The sequence below is a fragment of the Lissotriton helveticus genome, chromosome 6 (assembly GCF_964261635.1).
Source record: "Lissotriton helveticus chromosome 6, aLisHel1.1, whole genome shotgun sequence".
NCBI lineage: Eukaryota > Metazoa > Chordata > Amphibia > Caudata > Salamandridae > Lissotriton > Lissotriton helveticus.
This window is the reverse complement of record NC_136067.1, coordinates 17,721,691-17,738,042: the sequence shown is the minus strand read 5'-3', so window position 1 is coordinate 17,738,042 and position 16,352 is coordinate 17,721,691. Positions and strand designations below refer to the sequence as shown.

At 43.6% G+C, this 16,352-nt stretch overlaps 1 protein-coding gene across 1 annotated transcript in view; it reads right to left on the bottom strand.

Moving 5' to 3' along the window:
• The window catches only part of LOC144761653 (cytochrome P450 4B1-like), a gene marked incomplete at its 5' end in the record, with an annotated part of 385,112 nt that overhangs the window by 313,041 nt on the left and 55,719 nt on the right, over positions 1-16,352 (bottom strand). Inside the window, one exon of the mRNA XM_078646943.1 lies at positions 6,355-6,499. Within this exon, the coding sequence (XP_078503069.1) occupies positions 6,355-6,499 (145 nt within the window). The remainder of the gene's footprint in view (positions 1-6,354; positions 6,500-16,352) is intronic.

The following is a 16,352-nucleotide window of genomic DNA, read 5'->3' as shown; positions in this document are numbered from 1 at the left end:
CTTTGTTCGTCCGGCGCTTGGGTATTCGCTCCTTTGTGACTGTGATGAGGAAGATGGATGAGAATGGTAATGACTTGGTTACTTACCGGTAATGTTTAATACTCTGTGTCATAGTCTTCCTCATCACAGTCATATTCCCTTCTGCCCGCCCTTGGTGGTGGGGGGGACGAACAAATTTCTTGTCTTTTCTTTCTTTCTGCTTTTGTATTTCAGGATGTTTCCTGTGTTGGTCCCGTATTTATAGGCCAGGTGACAGGTACTTCCTGCAAGGCTGCCATATTGGGTGGGGACCTTTTTAATTTATGGGTAAATGCTGTGTCTGGAACACAGGGTGCTCCTTTGTGACTGTGATGACGAAGACTATGACTCGGAGTGATGAACATTACTGGTAAGTAACCAAGGGCCATATGTAGGTGGTCGAATACCGGTCGGTAACACCGAAAAAGGCCAGTTTTCGTTGTTACCGACCGGTAATTAGCCATGTGAGATGTACGTAATACCGAATTGATTCGTTAATAACGAATCGGTAATAAATTACCGAATCGTTATTTTCCGAATCAAAATTACCGAAACAAATATTACCTAATCGGAAATAACGATTCGGAACAATCCCCAAAAATGCTATGTAGCAAACCTCGGTATTACCGAAATTGACCGGATTCGGTAATAACGAATCGGTATTTACCACTTTTCTGGAGCATGTGATAATCAGGTGGAGTGCATAAAAACAGGCCCAAAATGCATCAGTGGGAACACAATGGCAGGACTCTACCTCATTGCAAGGCGGCTACGCTTGAGAGCAGCAGGAGTAAGGATCTGGAGACGGGAGGAGCAGGTGTACAGATTGCGCATCACATTGTTCCACTTGACAGAAGCAGAAATTCATGAAAGATACAGACTGCACCCTGATACCATCCTGGAGCTAATACGGGACCTAAAACCCTATCTGGAGCATCAGACACCAAGGGCCCACGCTGTCCCCACCCATGTCCAGGTTCTCTGCTGCCTGCACCTCCTTGCATCAGGAAGTTTCCAGGGTGTGATTGCTGCAGTGGGTGGAGTGTCACAGAGCTGTTTGTCCCGTTTTTCCAACACTTTCCTAGATGCCATGATGGACAGAATGGAACACTACATTTCCTTCCCCAGTACACAGGCGGAGCTGCAGAGGACCAAGCTGGAGTTCTACCAAATGGCACACTTTCCACACGTCATCGGCTGCATAGATGGGACCCATATACCCATCTGCCCACCTGCAGCTAGTGAATACATTTACAGGAACCGCAAATCCACCCACTCCATCAATGTACAGGTGATATGTGATGCCAAGTTCTTAATTACCGACATCGTGGCCAAATTCCCCGGCAGTAGCCACGACGCGTACATCTTCCGGAACAGTGGCATCCATACCCGTTTGCTTGCAGGTGAATTTGGAGACGGATACATACTAGGTAAGTAAATGTGACACACTCTGATGTACACCCTGGCTAAAGCTATTGATCACACAACATAATGCCACTTACATCTGTACATAGGTGACAGCGCATATGCCCTCCGCCCGTATCTACTCACACCTTATCTCAACCCAACCACCCCGAGGGAGAGGAGATACAATGTGGCACATAGGAGCACACGCAACGTGGTGGAGCTCACGTTTGGATTGCTCAAAAGCAGATTCCGTTGCCTCCACAAAACTGGAGGTGCACGTCTCTACAGCCCCATCAAATGTTGCAAGATTATTGCTACATGTGCAATGCTACACAATCTGGCCATCAAAAAAGGAACAGCAGTGGAACTGACTGACTCAGATGACGAGGACGAGGACAACCCTCAGCCAGAGCCCAGCACAGCAGGTGTTGCTATTGAACATGATGGGAGACAGCGACGGGCAGAGATAACGGCAAACTACTTCTGAGTGAGTAACGACACAGAGCCTGTTCCAGTTACATTTCAAGGTGTTTATTAGGCACACCCCCAGTAATGTGAGCAATCTCCAATTGGACATGGGTTACATCACCCATCTCATGCTTGGCAACAGCCATTGGTCCTTACTTCTTGCGGCCACGTGCTGCCCATGACCGTTCCCTATCTACACTGTCCGGTGTGTCGGACTGTTCATGTGAAGGCACGTTACGTTCACTACGCCTTCTGAACTCGGTGGGTGAGGGCGTGATGCTACCACGGCTGGTGGCCTCCTCACTGTCCCCCCCCCTTCCATTGTGGTGGCCTTAGCATTCTGCATTTGCTCTAGCACTGAGGTCAAGGACACCATCCCCCTGGCCACATCCCTGCTGCAATGCGCCATCTCCTCCTGCATGGCGATGGACCTGCGACACATCAGTGATGTTGAAGTGGCGAGCCGGTTCACCGACTTGGTATAGGCCTGGAGCCTCTGTCTCTCTTCTTTCCATTGCAGGCGCTGGACCTTCAGCATGTTGCCTTCCAGTCCTGCGAACACACTGTCACCCAGCTCGGCTGCCTCTGGACTGTCCGGCCTTGCCCTGCGGCGTCTGGATGAGATGTGGGCACCCTCGGATGCAGAACTACACCTCTCCATGTTGGATATTTCCCCTATGGGACTTTGTTCGCCCCATCTGCCCTCCTCATCTGACTCCTCCATCTGCTGGAGGGTGGCCGCGGCATGCCTCCTGCCTGACTGTGGGGGTGGGGGTGTTGGTGATCTTCGCAGTGGAGACTGTGTAAGAGGGGATTGTGGACTTCCCTGGCGCTGTGGTGATGGCTGTGGTGGTGGAATAGATGGCCGTGATGACGCAGAGCTTGTGGTCCCTGCAGGCCTGCTGGCGTCTTCATTTTGCCTCCCCTCCGGCCTGGCTGACTTAGCTCGGCTGCTCTCTGCTGCACTGCGAGATGACTCGCCTGTAATGACACAAATGTAGATATGCTTACTGCTCTGTATGCCATGTGAATTCATTAAACAACATGCCTACAGAGCACAGTGGTTGTCCTGACATTGCCTATTACTTTACCATGCTATTGTGTTTGCTAGCCTGACTGTCCTATTCATGTGTTCCCTCTGACTACATCACCCATAATGCATTGCAGGTATCCAGTAAGACATGGGGTGGAGTGGGAGCCCCTTTGCCACTATGGGGATTGGGGGTGGGGAGGGGGTAGCACAGCATGCTGGGTATGCTTCTTACCTTGTTTTCTAGCTGCTCTGGCGGAGCTGTCGGCGTCTCCCACGCCAATTACACTCTCCTGCTGGATGGTGGATTCAACCATCTGTTCAAGTGGTGTTGGTACTGGGGCTCTGTTTTTCCCTCCTCCTGTTTTTCCAGCCTGCCTCAGTCTCTCTGCCATCCTCAGTTTGGCTATCTTCCTGAGGTTGTACCACCTCTTCCTGATGTCCTCTATGGTGCGCTGGGTCACACCTATGGCATTGATTTTGTCCCTGATGCCACTCCAGATTTGCCTCTTCTGTGACTCTGGCACTTGGTGGGACTGGGCTCCAAAGAGCTTGTGGTGCTCTTGACTGACATCCTGGATCAGGACCTCCAGCTCATTGTCACTAAACTTGAGTTTTCTCTTTCTGTCACCTCCCTCCTTCTCCCTGTCCTGGCTTGCCATTGCAATGCTTCTTGTTGTTTTGCAGTCCTGCTTGTGGCGGTGTGGCTGTGTTGCTGCTGGCTCCTCAGCTCACAAGGCTGTCTGCCTGCCTGCCTGCCTCACTGTGAGCTCCAGGTCCTGTGCACCTGGCTGGGTGTGGCCACTTCCTGTTTGGGAGGTAATTGGGTGTATCTGGATTGGCTGATTCAACAAATTACGATGTTTTGAATTACCGATTCGGTATTTCCGATTCGGTAATGGATTCTGTAATACCGATTCGGTATTTCATTCTCATTTTTTACCGATTTGTCCGAAATCGGTATTTAATACCGATTCATAACGAATCGGTAATATTTAACGATTTTTTATCTACATCGCGTATACCGAATCCTTAATACCGATTCGGTAAAATTCGGTATTAAGGATTCGGTATTCTCAATTTACCTACATATGGCCCCAAGTCGGTTATGTCTTTTGAGATATGGCCTATCCATTGCAGCTTTCTCAGTTTTTCAGATGTAACTAAATTCTGAGTGTTACAGCCTCTGAGTGCAGGCTGGTCATTGTCCTTAGGCCAATTAACTAGGGACAGTGGCAAGTTTCATGTCTTCAACTCATCTGGGATTTGTGGGCTCGACATCATCTTCTACGGGAGAATCATTTAATATTAGAGGTAGGCCTTTAAACATCTTAACAGGGTTTAATCTGATATCTGCATGCTACAGCTTGGCTTATAGTTGTTTAAAACTCAAATATATCAAAGTGTGATGAAACCTGCACTGCAAAACACATGCAACATTCAATTTTACGTCACATGCACAGTTTCTATGCAACTCTACAGTGGTCTCACCTAAAAGCCAATTACTGGCCATGGACTAGGAACCAGGGCATATGCACACACGTGTTAAGCTACCTCCCAATGCCCAAAGGTCCTAACATGCCTGCATGATAGGTCCAGAAGAGCAACAAACTGGGATTAATCTGCTAAAAAGTGATTTTTTTTATTTAGTCTGTGACAGTTATACTGGCTTCAGTGGGATCTACTCTACACATGGGGTCATAGGAAGTTGCCGATGCAGTCCAGGTGAATTGAGACTGTTATCAGAAGTGTGGAGCGTAAGAGGGGGTTAATAGGTCTAGTGTGTGTTAGAAGGAACAGTGAGTGGGAGGACAGTTATTTTAAGATGTAGGGAGGGTGTAATGTGCCAATATATTTGTGAGTAGGCACATGTGAAAGAAGAACAAGCTTAAAGAGCCATATGTACAAAGGGAAATTACATATTTTAACAGACCAAATCACAATTTCAGTCCATTAAGAAATACAATACTGCCTTTCCATATGTACAAAGGCCTAAACGCGGTTGCAAAATGCAGTTTCTACCCAGAAAAAATTACATTTTGCGATTCCCCTAATAGGGATTTCCTATTTGCAATTTCCTAGGCACATGTACAAAGCATTTCTTAAATGCGAAATGGCCATTTAGGAAATGTTGTTGCTATCATCTTCAAGTTGATGGTAACCATGTGCAAATAAGGAAAAGGCACCCAAAACTACAGTTTTGGTAGTGCCATAGATGCACATGCCCCTAGGGTATTTGTGTGTTTTACATGTGCACCTTTTATTTGATCTTCTGACACCACCAACACACAGCCAGCTTGTAAGCCACAGTTTCCAACTGACTGTTATGGAACACACTACTCTGAAGCAGGGTTCTAGACTCAAAGCGTGCAAGTGCATTTAAAGAAGCACGCATATATAAAGATAAAAGCATGGGCACACATAAGATCATAACACAATGCTAGTGAGTCTGGTTTATAATTCAAATGGAAATCAGCTTACTGGCTTTGCAAATAATTGCTTTTTTCATAATATCTCAGTCTTTTTGCCTTGTCCAAATCCACTTCAAATCCCCACCCATTTATAATGTGTGAACAGTAAAAATCAAGCAATTTAATGTGCACTCAATATGGGGTTTCAAAGATCTAATCACTGTAAATGAGGATGGCATGAACTAAGGCCTCTTTCTAAAAGCAGGATGTTATCTGATGCATGGCAAGTAGGGAGATCGAAATAATTAACCGAAAATAAAAAAGGACAAATACAAAACACAAAGGGCTATATGTAGGAAAGTTTGAAATTGCGAGTTTCTGTTTGCTTTTTCCTGCATATCGCAATTAGGAAATTACTATTTGAAATGTATGAGTTTAATTTGCGATTCCTAGATGGTCGTAAATCGACCTACCTTATTAACAATAATGAGGTAGGTCGCAATTTGCGACCCTCTAGGAATCGCTAAAATCACAGGGATGGTAGCCTGCTGGGGTCATCAGACCACCATGTCTTTGATTGGTAGTATAGGTAATGGTCTGTGTGACCAATGCCTGCTCTTAAAATTGCTTTTACTAACAATCCCAAAGGGGAAGGGATCTCTTTGGGACATCTTCCCATTTGCGAATGGGTTACCACCTACTTGAAGTATGTGGTAAATTGCAAATATTTTGCTATCGCATTTAAGGTCAGAAAACATTCATACATACTGTTACAATTCGGTATTTGTAAGAGACACCCTAAACACGCGCCTTGCAGTTACTGAATCGCTAAATCAATTTGCAATTCAGCAACAGGTCCGAATCGCAAGAAGGGTACATGTAAAAAGACTTTTTTGTGTTCCCAAATGGGCAAAGTCTGTCTATCGGCATATTTGCGAACACAAAATTACTTAATATATGTGGTCCTAAAAAATTTTAACCCCATGATTTTTCTAATGTGAAACATTTATAAATACCTACCTCCTCTGCCGAAGACAACTTTTGCATATTCAGGGTGATTTATGAGCAAATATGCGTAGAAATTTCCCATCCATAATGGAAATCCGTAGTTGTATTTGTGTGTCCATGACACTACCTTGGGCAGCTCCACTTCCTCTTGTTTAAACTGCAGAATTGAAGAAACAGAATAAATCAGTTCTTCCAAAATACACACAGATTATTGCATCATGCTAACATCTCCATCAATTTCATCCTATCTCGTCTCTAAAATCTCTCAATCAATGTGTGGATCCATTGTTTTAATTGTTTTCAAAGGGGTGGGGTGGCATGGTGAGCAAAAGATTAATGGATTTAACCCAGATCTCTTGACTGGCGGTGAATGTTTGGATTTGTACTGCATTCTGTCCATCAATTGTTTGTCTTTTACTAGTGGGTCTGCAGCACTGATTGTGCCACCCTCAAGAGTAGGGCTGGGTGTAGTTAGCTAAGTATCGCTACGCGTAGCTACGGGAAGTGCAGTTCGCACTATGCGAGCACTACGTGAACTTCGCACTATGCGTAGCACTACGTGAACTGCATAGTAGCCTGTTTGCACTGTGCAAGATGCCATTTTCAATGATTGCACAGCGTGGACAAGCATCCGGCACTGTGCAATTATTGAAAACGGCATCTTGCACAGTGCGAGCTGTAGATTTCTTCCGCTCGAGTAGATTTTTACTCGAGCGGCAGCTTTCTCAACGCGGACTGGTAGTTTCTCATCACAAGCGGTCGCGAGCATACGCAACCACTCGCAATGAGAAACCTGACCTCCTCGCGTTGAGAATTTTGCTAGGAGGTTTATTTGCCACGCTTGCGATCGCCAACTTGACGTTGAGGACCGCAAGCAAGCAAAATATTACCGCTGCACTACGCTACGCTATGAGTGTTTGCACTGTGCTACTTGCAGTATGCGTAGTGCGAAGTTGGACAAACTTTGCAAACTACGCGAGCATAGCGTAGTGCTTTGACCCAGGGTTACTCAAGAGTAGCCCTGAAAAAGCATCTCAGACCTGCCATTGCAGTGTCTGCTCACAGTTCCAACAAGAATTTGCAATGCAACAGCTGTTGAAAATGTGTAGAACTATAGACATTAATTTAATCAACTGTATTTTTAACAAATTATAATGATTTTACATATATTTAATAAATGTGTTACTAATCAAGAACTACTATATTGTGTGGGGACAGGATCCACTGTAAATAGACAGTGCTTTGAGCACTTATTTAGTATTTTTGTTGAACGGATTTCGATAGTTATGCTGAACTGAGGGTTAAGATCACAGGATGTCATAGTGTAGGGACGGTGTCTCTCTACGGTGTCAAAACCTGATGACCCAATCATGGCTAGCTCATAGTGCCTCACCCGAACCCCTAACCTTTCCAGCGTAACATGTAATTTCTACAACTTTAAACATGACCCTCTAGTGGGAACCATAGAAACAGATCCCCCCTTTGCTTACTCACTCATGCATGCTAACAAGAAAACATGAGAAAGGCACAAACAAAGTTTACAATACATTTATTGAAACTATCATAGTCTGTTATGAAGGACATGAGCTGCGATCATTATGCAGATGCACTGAACAAGGCAATTAGCATAAGTAGCAAACTGTAAAGGACAAACATCCCAACCATGGAAAATTATATATCTGTTTAGGTCTACCCTTACTATGCGAGCACAGGAATACATTTGCAATCTCTAGGATTTACCTAGGACCTCATAGCTAGTGTATGCAGTTAGGTGTTCCGCATCATGAGTGTAATCTTAATATTCATGGGGCTGCGTGTCGGGCACTGCTGTCATTCCAGAACATTAATCTCCCCCCAGAATTCTCCTCTCTGGCCCCCTAGAGGACAAGATATAGTTTATATCATAAAGTATTGTGTTAGATGATGCAGCTAAGTGACGGTGTTATGTCTAGATGTTAGGAGCTGTTGCTGGACTAACAAATAAAACAGTACAATAGGTTGTTATGTATTCCTAGCAACCTTGTACGAGATGAGGGGGCAAAATCCCAAGAAGAGTTTCTGAATAACAAACATCATATACTGCCTAGGACAATGTCGAAAAAACAAATCTATTATATGGGGCAATGCAGAATAGAGCCAATCTAAAATGGCTATGATGCAAAAATAAGGGAGAACCAAAGCGGGCCCAGAAGGGAAATTGCTACAATTATATTACAATACATTACACATATTTATGATCTCAAGGACAGACATGAAGTAATTGTCCTAGATTCTAAGGGTAGACATAAAAATATCCAGTCTCTGGTGAGCACGTACATGGATTGCCCTCTAATCCTTTCAAGAACCATTCAGTGTATGGTGGGAGTTTAATAATGTAGTGAAGTAGCTCATAAAATGTAGGTACTCACAGACACTGCCTGCAGCACAAAAATCTGAATGTTTTGTTTTTCCAGTGCTCACCTTGCACAGTTACTCCCAATTCAACGTAAAACTTTAGCAACTCCACCATAGAGCGAACAAGACAAAGAGAATCACATTGAAAGAGAATGAGAGGGGAGAAAGATTGTGTGATTGGTTTGTCTCCATCTTCTAGTTACCACAAATGCAATTTTCTCACCCTATGCCCATCGTTAAATGAAGAGGAGTATGCTAGGAGGTTCTGGATATCATTATCAAGAGTGTGCATAACATAGCTAAGGGATTGCAGTGCATTGCAGACCTAGTAAAGTATATAGATGAAGAGTGCAGAGCACGCCGGGGCTTATGAAGTCTACAAACGTGTATGTAATGTATGTGCTATTTGTGGAGCACAAACTTCTTAGCTGCCAAGGTTTCACATTGCTATTGTTTGACATTTTTATGATTTCTGTGTACTTACGAGTGACATTTAACAACCAAATGTGTGATACTGAGAGTGACGCTTTCCCACAAGCAAAATCAAGAAATGAAGTCCTTGGAAACACATAGGATAATTACATCCATTTGATTAAAAAGAACCTCTAAAAAGATCTCGAAAGATCTACCAAGACCTTAACCTTGCAGCAGACATATTAACCCTCTGTACTAATTTATTGTGTATCAAAACTGTCACTAGACAAAACTCAATTTTCACCAGCAGGAACATTAATCAGTTAACTATGACATTTTTATTGTTGCCTGGTACAGCTGAACCACAAGTAACAATAGGATATCTGTGACAAAAGCAGAAACACACTGACCAATCAGAATTAAAATACAAATCTACTTCAACCGACTGGAAATTGGAAAATTACTCATCCAAGTGGAACTTGTGTTCTAATTAAGATATGAGCATAGGAGCAAAAGATAACTAAAGGTTTTTTTGACATACAGCCCAAACAACTCATCAAAATGTGGAGTGAGAGCAAGAAAGAGTAATGATATTAATAGAGATTTATACATTAATATTTACAGATGTGACCCACTCGTTGTCCTGAGGAGAACCCTATTATTTACAAGGGATTACGAAACGCGTTGACACACTCTCTTGGGAAATATACCTGCTGAAAGCGGACTAAATAGTAGGAACATTGGCAGATTCCCAACCCCACTTAAAGCTTATGTCAGCAGTCCCCAGGAGTTATTATCATCAGGAGTCAACTTTTTGAATAAGTGACTCATTGACTCCGCTGGTGCAATTCATGATTTGATGGCTGTTTGAAAAAGTTCCTGTTTTAAAAGACACACACATGTAATGGCACATATATTTGTATTTCTTTGAATTCCTTCCTTTTTATTTGAATATTTGGCACAGTAGATTATGTTATATGTATAAAACAGATTTGAGTGTAAAAAACGACATGGTGGTCCACTATAACATGTTACAAACTGTAATATCTCTCAAAATGAATTATAGAATATTAGAACATTGGAATGTTGGGAGCTCCATTGAAGACAATGCAGTGCTCTGGGCTTATAATGGCTGGTATAAGCCTGGAGCTCCAACATTCCAATGTTTCTTTGTTCACAGCTCTGGCTGTAAACAAAGGCTTCAAGGACCCTGAGGGGATTCCAATCCCCTCACGCTTCCAAAGGGCTTTGTTTTTTTTGTTAGAACATTCTGTCCCCTAGTGACAGAATGTTCTAATAGCCTTATAGCCCTTCGTAGTCGGGCTATACCGCTATTAAAGTCCCTCTCCCTTGTTAAAGGCCCTCGCCTTCGGCTCGGGGCCTTTAACGCTGGAGAGGGCCTTTAATAGCCTGTATAGCCCTCTACGGCGGGCTATAAGGCTATATGAGTGAACAAACACAAGATGGAAGATAATCAATTTATTGGACCCTGCTTTTGGAATCATTAATTTTTTTAAAGAGGCAGCTAGAACATATTGTTGTTTTACATAACAGAGAAGCTCATTCTAGCTGCCTTTAAGGGCCCAACCCCTTTTAATATATCACTTTTTTAAAATTGGCATTTTTGAAACAGTAATGTTAGAGTCAACATCATCAGTAAAGGGGATTTATCATTACTATTTAAAACATATGAAATATGAAAAAGCTACTCTGATCAAGAATAACAGCGTAAAGGTGTATTAAGGAATTCCCAATGCTGGCCTATGTGAGGGGTAGGCCTCACAGTAGTGAAATACAAAATAAGCTGTTTGCCAGTACCAGGATATGCAAAACATACAGTACATGTCCTACCTTTTACCTCCATGGCAACCTGCCCTTAAGGTTATATTTGGCCTACCTTAGGCGTGACATATGTAATGAAAGGGGAGTTTAAGACTTGGCAAGTAGTTTTGAATGCCAAGTTGAAGTGGCAGTAAAGTGCACATGCAGGCCAGGGACAGGTTTGAAAGGATACATCTGTGTTTTGCACAACTGGTGCTGCAGTCCTCTAGTAGAATTTGAAGTACAGGCCCTAGGTAAATGGTATACCACTTTACAAGAGCCTTATTAGTAAAACAAATATGTCAGCAGTGGCCAGTTGTGGTAAAGTGCTCAGAGCTCAGAGCAAATGTGATTTAACAACGCGATCAAAATGATCAAGGTCTGTAACATTGCAGGTTTTATAACGCAAATCGTTATAGCGACTTGTGCTGGAGGGTGCTGGACTTAGGAGTAGTAAGATTTACTATTCCAACACCAGTCTACGTTGTGTAATGAAGGTGTTGGAATAGTAAATCTTACTATTTCTTAGGTTATAGCCCCTCCAGTGGAAGTCGGTGTAACCCTTGCATTGTAATGCCAGTGTTCTAAATGCATTGCGGTGTAAACGATGTTTCCAGTTATATACTCATTCAAGTCCACTGTCTCCAGAAGTTTTGTCAGGTTCTGGTGAGCTATTGTTACTTCTGCTGCACGGTCCAGCATTGTCTGAGCCCATTCTCTGTTCTTGAGTTGTGTCCTCAGGATTTTTGGTATGCCTGATCTTCAGACCTGCTACTTTTTTCTTAGTAAAAAGAAGTTTTGGTTTGTTTTTCTTAACGAGTTGATCATCTCTGGACTTCACACGTTCTTCTTTGAGCTCTGACCGTCCTCATTTTTCGGATGTCTGGGAAAATGTCTAAAAGGTATGCAAGGATACCGGTCAGGTTTTTTTAAATTATCCCTAATCCTGAGGTTATACCTCCTATCAGAGTGCTCCTTTTGAAGAGACCTACCTCGGTATTGAGATCATTTCTCTTTCGAAAAACTGCTTTTTGTTTTCCCACTTCTTTTTAGAAGATGTAGGATTGTTTTTAACTGACTCCTTTTCATGACCTTCGGACAGTTTGTGGTTTAACTGTGTAATTCTATTAATTTTTGTATTTAATTTAGTAATTCCTTATCTGACATTGCCTAAATGTCAGGATGAAGTATGTAGCTGGCTAAGATCGGCCATGTTGCCCCTGGTTTACCTACTGGACCAAGCCTGGTAATGTGATTGTAATGTCTTAGGGTGCCTTCAAACAAGAGCTGATGCTCCTGGTATGTGATGGAATTTCAACATCCTTGAAGGGAATGTATTCCTCAGGTGGATCATCTTCTTTGAAGAAGTGAAACACATGTGTTACTGGATTAGAGTCTGGGAAGACTATCCCAGAGTAGAATACTTCTGTCTGAAAAGATTCATGTGCCTCTATCACGAAAACTGCTTTACCACCTCTTATTGTTAGGCCATGTTTCATAAGTTTTAGAGTGATGGCTCTCCTTAAATTTGGATGGATGTGTATAACACCCTCATCAGTTTCATTTAAACCTGTAGTGTTGAAACTTGTTACGGCTTGGTCAGCCGCATAAACAATATCCCCCCTAGTGGACATTGTTTAATAAAAAATGTAGAACAAGTTTCAAGGAAACAAAGAGAAGGTGCACAATATTTTGGAACACTGTATCCTTCAACATTGAATAAACCAAACAGCTGATACATAGGAATCACGTCCTACTCAGCTATGGCGGATATTATCCCTACCAACTCCAGACGACTTATGGAGTATTATGAATGGGGGTCTCTGAGAAAAGCACGGATGAGTTTCTTCAGTATTTAGCGTTATTAGTGCCTTACCAAACGTTGGGCGCCTTGTAGTGTTGTTCCTATTTCCCTTATAGGCTCTGCACATTGGAATAATATACACTATAGTTTTTTGCATTGGAATAAGGTCAGTATACTCCTTTCAAGTACATTAAACGTAATTACTTGTGTGTGCGAGCTAACTCAGAGGTCACTAGAAACTTCTCGAATAAACAACAAGGGGTTACTTTCGGACAACCGCGTAAACATGACAACTTTGTTTCTCTTTAAAATTGGAACACGTCTCAGAATCGTGGAAACAATAGATAACAGTTTCACTCAGTAAATCGTGCATGCTTAGTTTATCCAGAGGTTACACAGAAATAGATAGATCGGCGTTTCAATAAAGGCATTTATTGAACAGTCTTGTTTCTTGTGTAAGAAATATGAGCTGTTACAATCATTAGGCATAAAGCAAAATATATTGCGCACAGTGTAAGCAGTAAGAATAAATAATACTGCAATAGCATTGTCTTTTTTAGCTATGACATATATTCATATATACATACATAAATAACAAAGGCTAAAATGTGTTCACTCGTCTGATACTTCTGAATAGTCCTACCCCGGTGTACCTAACTTAAGTATGCTGCGAGGTAAGAGTAGGTGCTGTTTTCTATAGTATGGTATATACTAAGTTTGTATGCCCAGAGTCCCTCTAGATTCTAGTCGGCTTTATACTTTTCGAACGAGCTTGATAGGAATCTATATCTGGGTCTAAAACTCTAACAACCCGCGAAGGGAGTCAGAACACTGGAGACTGGAATCTCTGCGAGCAGGGATGACAGTGTGTGGTCAGTGCGTCAGGCCGGTATATGGTCTCTTCCGAACTTGCCGTGGCAAACCTTGCAGTCAAGTTGTGTCGTGTAACTGCTGTGGTTTGTCATGGTAAGGGAAGGTATATTTATACCTGGAAGGTACTTAGGAATGTTAGCATTGACATAAAGTCGGGCAGAGGAAGACGTCAGGGATGAACCCCTAAGGAATAGTAGTTCATACATAATAGAAGGGTTCTTGGAGAAATCAATAATCCTAGATAGGGAAAGTCCAGGTTGGCTTAACGGTCTGGTTTCTAAGAACTTGTTGTGAAGTGGGATGGACGGATGTAGGTGACCATGCCTGTATTTTTTTAGCATAGCTCATGCCTAAATAAGGGCTGGGATGTTATGCCTAAATAAGGGCAAAGCGAGTTATGCCTATATATAAGGACATGATTCAGGGAAACCTATATACGGGTATCTAAATCAAAACACAACACCACAGCACACCTATCCACGCCATGCTTTCTCCAGTATGATAACTGAGTTCCCCTCCTTTTCTCTTCTTCGTGCTTCTGCAGGCCCTGGAGTGCTGGATGCACCAGCTTACTGCCCACTGGCCCTTGCCTTAGCCTGTGCCCACCGGGGCGAGCCTACCACACTGAGCCCATATGGAATGATTAATGTTGAACCTCTGAGTGGAACCTTAGATGGACCCTGCCTTGTGAATGCCAGGTTGGTGCTCTCCTCGTGCTACCCCATAATCACTGCGCATGTAGGCAGAATGCTGACAGCTGGGTGACCCGTGTGTACTGTGCGACCCATGACCTAGGTGGGCAGTAGGGCTGCAAGAGGACCTGCTGTGTGCACCAAGTTGTTCGTGGCCTTGCATCTTAAATACTGCATGTCGACATTGCCAACAGCCCCTCTAGCTGTTAAACCACCCCAAAAGCCATTGCGATGGGTAAGACGGATTCTCAACAGCCCAAGCTCATCTTTGGAGGCCGAGGGACTGGCAGGGGTGGAGTTCTGTAGCCAGAGGCCGGTGAGCAGGCCTCTCAGACGGACTAACCTGATATACAGGATAACAACATTCTTGCCATATTGCTTGAGGTTAAATCCAGCCTAAAATCCATCAACTCTAAAACCGATCACCTGACTTCCCACCTTGACCAAGTCAAGCAGCAGGTCAACACATGATACCCATATCCCCCAACTCAAGGCCAGGGTCTCTGATGCAGATGACATCAGTCCTGAAAACCAGCAACGACTCCTCAAGTTGGATGAAGTCCTCAAAATCATTCGCACAAAGAATGAAGATCTCAAATCTCGCCCCGCAGGAAAAATATCCACATCATTGGTGTTCCCGAGTCCACAGCAATGCGAACTGTTTGGTACAGTTTTGACTAAACATTTCTTTGTAAACGGGCGCATAGATCTCTTGGCCTCCCTAGATCTATAATAGCTCACTGGTTGAATTATTGCGACCGTGACTCCATTCTTCGAAAAGAGATGGATGGGGTCAGGCACCAGGGTAGCACACTTTCATTCTACCTTGACTTCACACTAACTGTTCAAGCTGCCCACAGAGATTTCTCCCCACTAGGCCGCTACTCCAACAACTCCATATCACATATGCCTTACTATACCCTGCGAACCTCAGCATTGACTCGGTGAGAAACCCAGACTCTTCACAGACCTGAAGGCCGCTCTGACAGTTGCCAAGCAACTGCAGAAGTGCCTCCCCCAGGACCATCCTGTGGCGTCTGCAGATGGCCGCACCAGCGATAATGATTGACTTTAGGGCCGGCACACGGCACGAACTGCAAACTTTAATGCTTGGTCACCCTGACTTATAGGCTAAGGGGAAATCCCTTGTCCATTTGGCACTCTACAAATTGGGGGTCCTTTGGAGGGGGTGGCATGATGCTCAATCTAATTGGGGGGGTTGGTGTGAGTAGGGGAAGGGACGGGTAGCTCTTTGGGGGTTTAGCACAGGGCAACTTGACTCCTGGGCTTTGTTAAATGGTTTCTATTGTTTGACAGCAAATATGACAATAATTGCATCCATTGAAAATCTCACTATTCTTTATGGCACACCGTTCCTTGGCACCACTATAGACAATGGACTGCATTACATTGCAACCTCACTGAACCTGTAGCATGACTGAGGTGGCTTTCCTGTTGTGGAGTATCAGAGGCATGAACGATTACCACAAAGTGTGGATCATACATACATATCCTAACATACACAAGGCTGACGTATGATTTCTTAAAGAACCCCACCTCACTGCCACCAACGCGGCAAACTGAGACACTGAGAGGAATCCTACTCTTCATTCCATTCCAATTACGGTTGCGGTATCACCATACTATTTAGGAAAGGCCTTCCATGGCCCACCACGCAAACCTTCATTGACGCTGAAGGTAGATACGTGATACTTGCCGGGATTCTTTACGCTCAGTCGGTAATTCTTGCAGCAGTTTACTGACAACCTGGAATTCTACACTCACATGTGGAGACTAATCTCTTCCATTGGCCCTCTACCGCTGGTATGGGGCAGTGATTACAACATTGCACCCCATGACATATTAGATCACTCTGGTGCACTCATATAACACCCCCAAGCCACTGCTACACTACGCACGCTTATTTGGGACAACAAACTGATCAATGCCTGGCGAAACACCCAAGCTGACAAATGCGAAGGCACTTGCGTATTAACCACACATGGCTCCTG